At 32.2% G+C, this 11,511-nt stretch overlaps 1 protein-coding gene across 1 annotated transcript in view; it reads right to left on the bottom strand.

Moving 5' to 3' along the window:
• Positions 1-1,513: 1,513 nt before the first annotated feature.
• LOC118199175 (uncharacterized) overlaps positions 1,514-11,511 on the bottom strand; it is a 50,038-nt gene continuing 40,040 nt past the window's right edge. Inside the window, exon 5 of the mRNA XM_035370977.2 lies at positions 1,514-2,022. Coding sequence (XP_035226868.1) covers positions 1,883-2,022 — 140 coding nt within the window. The 3' untranslated portion in view covers positions 1,514-1,882. The remainder of the gene's footprint in view (positions 2,023-11,511) is intronic.

Genomic DNA, 11,511 nt, shown 5'->3' with positions numbered 1-11,511 from the left:
GAAGACTTTTTATTGCTTTCTACCATGATATTTTACGAAGATATTTCAAATTCGTGAAGTCCCCTCACGCCTTCTGCCGTCTAGCAAAATTTTTCCTTCGTGTTGTCATTCGTAATATTTTCATCTAGAATCGTAACTTTAGTATGACTTCCATTTTCTTCCTTTGTTTAAGAAGAAGACCTGACAAATTGCTTTCACATATATCTTCATGTACGTTTTTATGGAAATTTTTATATTTCCTTCCCACAAATATATGAAAAATTTTCTTGATTTTATAAAAGTAAGCAGGGCAATATTTAGACAAGAAAGGAATTAAGCTTATCAAAGATATAAAAATAAAAAAGGAAGAGATACATATTATCTCAGTCAATATCTTACTATTTCAGTACTTTCTATTATATCAGTTAGTTAGCTAAAGTGCGACCTTATTTCTCTTTGTTTAAAAAACCGCTAAAAATTTTTAAAATGGAATTCGCGTCTGCTTATCTGATGTTTTGTTCGAACTCGCCTTATTTTATTTGATACATAACTTAATGTGTATTTAATCTTAAGTAAGCATCTTCGGATCCTTGGTGCTCGAGCACAGCGTCTGCTGTAGATGTCTATTAAACTAGAGGCATGTGTGTCTGTGGGCTTTAGTCATTTTCAGTGAAAGTGTCGGGCACATTTTATCTTTAAAAAAAAAAAAAACCTCCCCCCCCCCAAAAAAAAAGCTCTAAAAGCTTTTAGATTTTACATTACGCCTAAAAGGGCGTATTTTTAACGTTTTGTGTCTTACCTTTATTTATTAAATATCATGTGTTTAATCTCTATGAAAATTAGAACTGTAAAAAAAATCTAGTAAAATACTCATTGATCAAAGCAGTATTAGACAAATTAATAAAATTTTAATTTGTCTAATACTGCTTTGATCAATGAGTATTTTTACATAAAAACGCGTTTTTCTCCAAACGTGATTTTTTTATACCCGATATACCTTTTCTGAGAAACTATTGCTCACAGGTATCTAAACTTTTTATGGCTTATTTATTAGGTTCCCTAATATTTACTGAAACGAGCTTTTTGTAAACTTAGGAAAAAAAAATTTAATTTTTTTGTGTGAGAAAAGTGCTAAATTTTACTATGCCTAACAAAATATTCTGTAATTTAATCTAAAATTCAAAATATTTCAAAAGCTCATTTCAGTATAATCAGATAGGTATACTTTAATTACAGAAAAAATTTCAAGCTTGTATCTACAGCAGGTTTTGAGAAAAGGTACATCGAAAATGGTGAATTTAACATTGTCGGTATAGGGGTTTCTGATACCCCTTAAAGAAGTTATGTTTTAGTTCTGGTTTCATCAACAGATGTCGCCAGTAGCTCATGTCCTGTCCAGGCTTCCTTATCTTATCTTATCTAATCATTATATCCTATCTGATTCATTTGCGCTTTTGCAGCTGAGGTTATGATGGTTCGGTAATACCAGTCCTATGAAAATTTGAATATATACTGCTGATTTTTGTTGTTTGACTTCTAAATTAATATTTAGGAGTTGTTTCAATGTTAGACAGAAATGATAAATATTTTTTTCTAGTTACATGTGAAAAAATCTGACACTTAGCAAGAACTTCGACATAAACTAAAATTCTAAATAAGAGGATTCGACACAAAGAGAGTTTATTGCATGTTATAGACTTGGAGTCAGCCATTTGATGTCCGTTGTGTCAAAGAAACTTAGTTAAATCATTTGACAACAGATAACTTGCTCAGATATTCAATAGAGTTAAACATTATTTGGATATTTCATTTTTTATTACTTTGAAATTATTTTAATAAAACACAATCTTTAAAAAATGCTTAAATAAATATGTACAGAATAATGAAGCTTGTCATAAATTTGTCAAGGCTGAAACAATTTTCTTGTTCTGAACTTGTTGTAGAGATATGGAGCTACAAGCCATATGAGACTACATGTTAGGGAAGTGATTCCTAGAAGGTAAAATACACCAGAATAACATCCGATCTGATCACGGAAATGCCCTGCAATTAAAAACAAAAAATCTTATTGCACAAAAGTCACAAATAAGCTAATGCTATTTCTTTACAATTTATATCAAATTAAAGTGAAACAGCCCTAAGATGACCACCAACGATTCCAACCAATTTTGAATTAAAGTGGTCGTTTTAGGTAGGTGATGGTCGCCGATATTTACTCATTTGCTAAGAAATACTGAGCACTTTCCAGAGATAGTTTTCTATGGGAGATGGTCGCTTGACTGGACTTAAGTTCAATGTTAACTTTTGCAGGTTGGATTTTCCTGCTTTCAGTAAATTAATTGCTTTCATAATAGCTGAAAATAATTCAAAATTACGAATGCATTTATAATTTCAGAATTTATACATGAAAATTATAAAAGTATAGACAGTTTGAGTGTATTATAGATGAGTAGCGCATGCGACTGTATACCGAATATATGACAGTTTTTACTAGTTCTAATGCCACCATTTTCTTATAACTTTCTGACTTTTAAATAAGATAGCATTAAAAAGGATTGAAAATATTAGCCTAGTATAATATTCAAATGCGGGTCATCCGACCTTCCGTTTATTCTGACGTGGTTGACAGAAAAAAAGTAGGTAAAAAATTAAAAATTGTTGAACGTTACATGAGTAAACAATATTCCCGTTTTATTCTTGATCTAGATTCTATTAGCTTAAGTCTCTACTCGGTGCGTTAATTTCAGTTCCAAGCCGGATTTCGCAAAGAGTTGACGTTTTGTTTATTCTCTGTTCTTATGGCCAGTCGGGTTTACAGAACAGTATTTTTATCTTGTATTTACGTATTCTGTTCTGTGGTGCGTTGTGATGGCTTCAAAAAGGAAAAAAAAAAGTGTCCGTTTGTGTGGAAGAAAATCTGAAAGCTTTGAAGAGGTTGGACAAAAGTGAAACGTAACGAAAAAAATGGAACGGAATCATAACGTAGGAGACTTGAAAAGGAACAAAAAAAAAAAAAAAAAAAAAAAAAAAGACATAAAAAAGTGGTGTTCCCTACAAATGATAACTAATGCTATGAAACAAAGCAAATCAATGTAAAAATACGAGCATGAGAACGTTAAAGAAGCTTTGCTTATTTTGTTTGCTAAACAAAGATATAAAGGTGTCCCAATATCTGAACCAATCTGAAGAAAAATGCTTTGAAATTCCAAAAGGAATTTAATGACACCCTAATGTAGTGTTGGGTGGCTTGACGGGCGGAAGAAAACGTATGATGTAGGGCTGGTAACCAACCAATGTTGTCGGTTTCAAACGATATAAAATTTCTAGCGCATTTTGGACAGGCTACAGCATATATTGCTCACAATTTATGCTCCGGAAGCGCCAGTGTAGTGGTGCCATCTATTATTACTATTTTAAACATTTAAAAAAATTATTTTTAGCACCGCAAGGAATATTTTCATTGAAGTGAGATGAAATCTAATCGAACAGAATCTCATTAATTCTTTTAGAGTTGATCGATTAATTAACATTTCTACACTTTATTAGCCACCATTTCTGGGATCATCTTGCTCTATTTTGAATTAGAATCACTTTTTCACTTTTTGGAGGACTGTCCCGCGTCTCGCCGATTTTTAAAAATGACCCGCTTTTTAGAAAACATCTGCATTTCTTATTTTAAATGTACTGTAAAAATATATTACCTATTATTTATTAATTACTATAGTAAATATAAAGAAACAAAAAATACATAACATAAAAAAAAAAAAAAACCCATAAAATGTACGCAGAGTAAACTAAATTAGGTGATGTAACGAGTTAGATTATTAGGCGATTCTAATTCGTTAATAATACCATTAAATCTAATTCGTAAAATTAGATTTAATGGTGTTGGATCATTGTCGTTGTGTCTCGTCAAGGAATATGTATTGTCAATGGAGGAACAGCTAGCATTAACTGATGGGCTGTTTGTTTTCCACACCATAAACCACAATCAAAGTTTCAGATGAATTGATTGTACGTCGCAAATGATCAAAACATTGTGCGACCAAAAATTTGCATGTGCAAAACCAAAAAACGAAGCAATTATTTGTAATGTTTTTTCACCATATTCGTTTTTGCAATTGCAGAAAGAATTAGATTTAAATGCGCATTTATATCCATATATTATGATGCTTCCAACCACAAAGTTTTAAAATTATTTCCCCCAATTTTTGATCCAGAAACAGGAAAAAAAAATATTAGATTTTGTTTCATTGATAGGTGAAACTTCATAAATAATTTTTGATTCAATAAGTACTAGAAAAAATAATTTGATTAAAAAGAATAATTTGAACAATACTATTATTGCCTATTGTGAGGACAACACTAACGCAAATTTTGGTGGAAAAGTTAGAAGAGGCTTCAATAACATTTTAACATTTGAACCAAAAAGTTTGTGTAGTAAAATTCAGGATTTTACGAATTAAATAATTTCTTATTTTGCTGAATTAATTAGATATTAATTTTAATTTTTTTGTCTCTAGAAAGAAGCATATATACGTGTATATTTACTTTAAAGAGACTGTTCTTTTTATTTTTTCACTTAATTCTTAATTTGTTGGGATACAGTCTTCGAACCAGTGCCTCGAGTAAAATGTACGTAAAAATATAAAGAGAAGAATTTAACGAACTGTAATGGATTCATTGTGAAATGTTAAGTTTGATTTAAGGTGTTGATGTAAAAGAACAGGATGTAAATACGCATATACATTCTTTGTCGCTAAAACTCAATTCAAATCAATATATAAAGAAATCTCACTTACCTGTCAGACGCATTCTCGACTTTTATCATTTTCTCTATATTTTATTGACGACATAATTAAATACATTAACAATAAAGAGAGACACATATAAACTTTGGTTAATGTTTCGCGTTGGTGTTACATCTTTCGCAATCATCAAGGTTCTGCACTAGTCCGAAGAATTCAAGCGCACACAAGCGCCATCTAGTGCAATACAGTTTCTACGGACTGCCCCCGAATGACCAGGGGTTCATTCAAACACTTACATTAATATAAATTTAACAAAAGAAACTTTTACAATGTAAAGTTCAATCAATTCACATATTAAAGAAACTACGCTTTATTTACTATATAAACAAATCATTCATCTTTAAACAATTTGTAAAGTTACGTGCAATAAAGTATAATAAAGATAATAAGCTGGCAACTCAATACCTGTACATACATTAAACTTTCATCACATATATGGAATAGTCCTGTAACAATAATACAGATTAATAAACTTATAATAAACAATTAAATTTATTCATTTATTTCAAGATTGTATAAAAGCTGCACAGGTCTTTTAATAACTGATGTACCTGTTTTAATTTCACAAGACCTTACTTTTCCATCTCTGCCAGGAAATACTGTTACAACTCTTCCTAATTTCTAAAAATGTCTAGGTAGCTTTTCATCATGAATTAATACAATATCATTAACTTTAAATTCAGTAATTTTACCTGAAGGTTAAAACACAATGAACAGATCTCAGCATTAATAAGTATTCATTTTTCCATTTATTCGAAAACATACTTACCAACCTTTCTCGATAATTAAATCTTTTAATTAGCATTTTCCTATTAACTAAATTAGAATCAAAATGAAGCCTGGCAGGAGGCAAACTATTCACCCTGCGCCCCAATAGCACATGAGCTGAAGTTAGAGGCATAGGTTCCTGTAATTCAGAATAAACATAAGTTAAAGGACGAGAGTTAAGAACACCTTCAATTTCAATAATTAGAGTTTCTAACTCTTCTCGAGATAAAGTGGTTTTTCTTAGAGTTTTCGTAAAGCATGTTTTACAGATTTAATTAGTCTTTCATAGAAGCCACCCTACCACGCAGCTTTCTCAGCGATGTAGCACCATTGGATTTTGTGGGAGGCGTAAAAGTCTTTTACTGTTGGATGACTAATTACAGTCCACAAATTTTTAAGTTCAAGTTCTGATCGTTTGAAAGTTTTGGCATTGTCCGTCAAAACTTGAGAACATAGACGAGCAATGAATCGTCGAAAAGCAAGAAGAAATGTTTTTGTGGTCATGCTACCAACAAACTCTAAATGAAGAGCTCGCGTTACTCCACAAGTAGACAACACGATGTAGTTTTTCTCATCACTGTCTTTGGTATAAAGTGATCCACCGAAATCTATATCTACTACAGAAAAAGGACGTAATTCTTCTGTTCTATTTACTGGTAAAGGAGCAGTAATTTGCACACCAGGAGATGAATTAAATCGTTTACACAGAATACATTTTCTTAAGATATTTTTAACAGTTTGTCTTCCTTTAATTATCCAGTATCTTTCCCGTATTTCTATCAAAGTTTCAGAAATTCCACCGTGAAACACTTTGCTGTGTGCATCCCACACTAATAAATTCACAAAGTGATGTTTTAAGGGCATAATAATTGGGTGTCTTTGAAGGTAAGAAAGTCTTGACTTCTAAAGTCTTCCACCAACATGCATTATCCTGTCATTATTAAGAAAGGAATTCAGTTCTAGAATAGAGGAAGTCTTAGAAATTGTTTTACCCTGTCTCAAAGAGGACAGCTCTTCCACAAAAGCTTCACTTTGAACAGTTTTTGTCCAGATAATTTCAGCCTCGTTAAGTTCTTCAGTGCTTAGTTCACCACATCGTTTAGTTTTAAATTTAAGGTTGCATATAAATCGTAGTATCCAACTTGTAACACGGTATAATTTTCTTTAACTACTATATCTATTCAAATCCATTAAATGTGTCAAATTCGATTGCACTTCGCACACAAAAGACGATACTTCTTCCAGTTTACTTCTTTTTTCGCAATATACTTCTGGAGAAATCTCTCGACAAATTTCATAATTAGAGCCTTTTGGCCAATCCCTTTTCTTCAACCGAAGCCATTCTTGACCTTGCATCCAAATCGAACTGGACATAAACTTTTCCACTGTAGTTCCTCGAGATATGAAATCTGCAGGATTATCCTGCCCACTACAGTGATTCCAATTAGCAGGATCAGTTCTAGAATGGATTTCGGATACACGGTTCGATACAAAATGTTTCCATTTTGAAGCTTTCCCTTTAATGCAATGAAGAGCGATTAAGGAATCTGTCCACATATATACCCTAAGCACAGGAAATTTAAAATTTGTTTTCAAATATTGGAAAAGTCTAGAAGAAATAACAGCTCCCATAAGTTCAAGCCTCGGTAATGTCAACCTTTTAAGCGATGCGATTCTAGATCTCGCAGTGATAAAACTTGTATAAATACAATCATCACTTGACACGTAACGGAAGCACGCAACTGCTCCGAAAGCTTTAGGAGAAGCGTCAGAAAATATATGTAGTTCTAATTCTTTCACCAACTTCCATAGTATGGAGAAATATTTTCTTTCGATTGTCAAATCTTTCAACAGATAAATCTGAGAGCACCAATTATCCCATTTTTTCTTCAAGTCAGTTGATAATAGCTCATCATCCCATCCTAAACCAAGTTCCCATATTTCTTGCATTAATAATTTTATGAGAACAATAAAAGGTGATGCAATTCCCATAGGATCAAATAACTTCGAAGCTGTCTGAAGTACACTACGTTTTGAATTCTTCCTATCACAGGTCATGTCCAGTAGAGGTTTTACATCTAACTTAAAAGTATCGAATATGTGTTTCGCATTCTTCGGTGTTCCATATTATGTCTAAAACCTTCGAAGGACGTTCTTTAATTTCTGTCACATCAGACAAACCTCGTTCACTCCATAAATTTCTCAACTCATCCAAATTAGTATTAAATTTTCTTAAATTCATGTTCGCATCTTTAAGAATTTTTGCAGCGCTCTGTAAAAGTTCTAAAGTTTTCTGTATTGTATTTGCTCCGTAAAAAAGATCATCTACATAAAGTGCCGAGTCAAGCATTTCACAAGTTTCGCTTTGTTCAAGTTTATATTTTCTAATGTGGTATTTAATAGTCGCAGCAAGGATAAATGGGCTTGATGTCACTCCAAAGGGAACGCGAGTCATTCGTAAAATTTTGTAAGTTTTTAAATCACTTTCATCTGGAAACCAGAAAAAACGTAAATTGTCTCTATCCTCTTCCGCTATTCCTATGGTCAAAAATGCTCCCTGAATATCACAGCTGAATGCATATTCATATTCGCGAAATCGCAAGATTACATCCAAAATTCTGGGATTCAACGGTGGCCCAGAATTTGATTAAACGGTGGCCATTCATTAAGAGATTTGCACCCATTACCTTTTGACGATGCATCGAAAACCAATCTGACTTTCGTAGTGTCAGTATCCGATCTTACTACAGCTGAATGAGGCATATAATAAGAATTCTCTTCTAAGCCGAAAGGACATTCTTCAATGATATTTAGTTTTAATTGCTCCTTAACTATATTCTTATATTCATTATAAACCCAATCATTTTCTTTCATTTTTACACTTAAGTTACGAAATCTTCGTTTTGCTACCGCGAAATTGTTAGACAAGTTTTCTGGTTTACCGTCAATTACAACAATTTAGTTGGATACATTCCATTTTCATATTTTAAATTACTTTCGAATTGAGAATTAAATTCCTCTTTAAATTTAAAATCTCCATGTATCATTTATGACCATTGAATCTAACTGCCAAAACTGCGTTAGTTTTTCATTTAATGCGGCGTAACATTCAATTTTCATAATAGAAATATCCCGATCCGCATTTAAATCTGATGGAGGAGTTCGACCTTCAACAACCTTTCCAAACAGAGTATGAATCAAATACAAAGATTTGTTTAATCGCTGTTTTTTTCCCGTATGAATATCCCAAAAATACTGTGCTCCAATAAGCAGAGACAATTCATTTCCTGACGATTTACTTAAGTTTGACAACTGAATGTTTTTCCTCGAAAGTATTTGCATTAATTTGTTATGTGATACTTTAAACTGCGATCCAGAAATACAGTCAGTCAAAAGTGCTTCAATCGTTATTTTCTTGTCCGAATCACATAAATTACAAAGTGATTGTATTGGCACTTTAGAACCGAAAGTGTAAACAGCTAGACTTTCTTGTCTAATTATGGGTAGTTTCATTTCTATGGCTACTTCGTTTTTCAAAAAACATCTCTGTGACGCATTATCTAACAAAATATTAATCTCTTTACTTTTATTGTTGCCTATTAATACTGCCGAGCAAGTTTCAAGTAGTATGTCTCAATCATTGGATTCATTCACACATGCTACCGAAGACACAACATTTAATTTATTCGCGTCGACGGTCTGACGAGACTCCAGAGCGAGGGAAGAAGAATAAACATTGGGTTGATCTCAAATAAATTCGTGATGCATAAAACGTTTACAAATTCCACAAATAGATTTCTTTTTACACTGCTTATGTACGTGCCCCCTGCTTATGTACGTGCCCCTTCGAAAAGCAAGCATAACATATACCATATTTTCTACCGATAAGGGACAAGAGGTAGAATCGTGGTCTATTTTCGGTTTTGTACAAAATATACATTTTTTCACATCAACAATAAATGCAGAAGTAGTAGGAATGTTCGAATTTAATTTATTTTTCCCGCTATAATCAACCTTGGTTTTATTAAATCTCCCATACTTTTTTGATTAGGTTTTTGTAAAGGATTAAATTTAGTTTCCAATCGCGAATCTGAAGTGTTCAAATTAAAATCTCTACTTAAGTACTCGTTACGTTCACGACACTGAATTTCAATCTTTAAAAATTCCAACAAATCAGATATTTTGTTTTCATCTTCCGAATGTGTTTTACGAGAAATTTCTAAGGACAAATCTTTGGGTATCGATTTTAACAACACTGGATACAATAGACAACTGTAACTATTAGGATTAATTCCGTTATTTTCTAATCCTCGAATATGTGTTTCGCATTCTGAGTAAATTCTACGCAACGCTACAATGTCATGATTTTCGTACTGGACTTAAGTTTAAAAGTCTTGCCATATGCGCATCGATAATGATATCTTTTCGACCAAAGAGTTCTTTTAATATGTTCAAGGCAATTTCATAGTTTTCAGAGCTTAATGCTAAACTACGTAGAGCTACCTCAGCTTCGTCTGTTAAGTACGATTTTAAATAACTAAACTTCTTTACATTACTAAGATTCACATTTTTATGGATAGCTACTTCAAACTGAAAATAAAATTCGTTAAACTTTAATATATTGCCATCGTATTGAGGTATCTGCAAGCGAGGAAGTTTTACTGTATTCTGCTGCTCACTTCTGGTTTCTACAACATTTGTTCTTTCAGTTTCGCGAACAACTTCGCTTTCTTTCATTTTCAGGATTCTATTCGCGCGAATTTTCCAAGTAATAATATTATCTTTATATTCTTGCTGTTTTTCAATTTCCCTTTCTATTTCTTCCGTTTTACATAGTTTTAGAATTTCCTCGTTAAGATACTTTAAATTAGCTTCTTTATCTAAAAGTTTCGCTAAAAGTTCATCAATTAAATCAACTGATCTTTCCTGTTTTTATTTCAGTTTCTAACAGTTTCATAGTGTCAGTTGCCGCGCGTCTGACAGGTACTCTAATCTTTTTTAAAGCTTATCCATCATAAAAATTTAAATTATTCAATTCGCTAAATACGTTTTTCAGTATTCACTTCGCAATTTATTTCATCAAAAGGTCTCTTCCGGATTATCGGCACCAAAAAGATTTATAAATACGCATATACATTCTTTGTCGCTAAAACTCAATTCAAATCAATATATAAAGAAATCTCACTTATCTGTCAGACGTATTCTCGACTTTTATCATTTTCTCTATATTTTATTGACACAATCAAATACATTTACAACAAAGAGAGGCACATATAAACTTTGGTTAATGTTTCGCGTTGGTGTTACATCTTTCGCAATCATCAAGGTTCTGCACTAGTCCGAAGAATTCAAGCGCACACAGTGCCATCTGGTGCAATACAGTTTCTACACAGGGTCGCCTGATTTTCGTCATAGTTAAATAAACGAAACCAAACCTATTCCGTTTGAAACTACGCCATCTACGTCTGTTAGAATGTACTTTTAATAAGGTTAGAATTTTTAAAATACTTCGTATTGTTTCGAGTGGCCTTTCTCACTGCATTGGAATATTTTGCATAGATAATTATGCACGTTTTTTACTGTGCCATATTCTTATATAGCTATTCTGGAGAGAAAGGAATTTGGATGATTCCTCGGAATTATATCACATGCTGTAATTCAGTTTGCCTCATCATTCTTTTTATTACTTCTAATATCTTGATAACTTTAAATACTTACTAATGCTGAATGTAGTTTCGGTGTATTATCACACGTATCAGTGAAATAATTTTTAAAATACGTGGTAAAGCTTCATTTCATCAAATTAAAATCTAATTAGCGTGCCTTTAAAAATAAGCTTTGGAAGCTTTGTCTTTGTTTTCTGTCCTTTTAAGTAATATTTCAATAATAGAAATTAACCCTAGCTGAAAAAATCCATTACTTTTTACAAACATTAGAAAAGAAGGGCTTCACA

The sequence above is a fragment of the Stegodyphus dumicola genome, chromosome 1 (genome assembly GCF_044657685.1).
Source record: "Stegodyphus dumicola isolate Sdum_Otavi_A_Nest chromosome 1, ASM4465768v1".
In the NCBI taxonomy this organism is placed as follows: domain Eukaryota; kingdom Metazoa; phylum Arthropoda; class Arachnida; order Araneae; family Eresidae; genus Stegodyphus; species Stegodyphus dumicola.
Note: the sequence above shows the minus strand (reverse complement) of the source record. Positions and strands in the feature narration are given on the sequence as shown.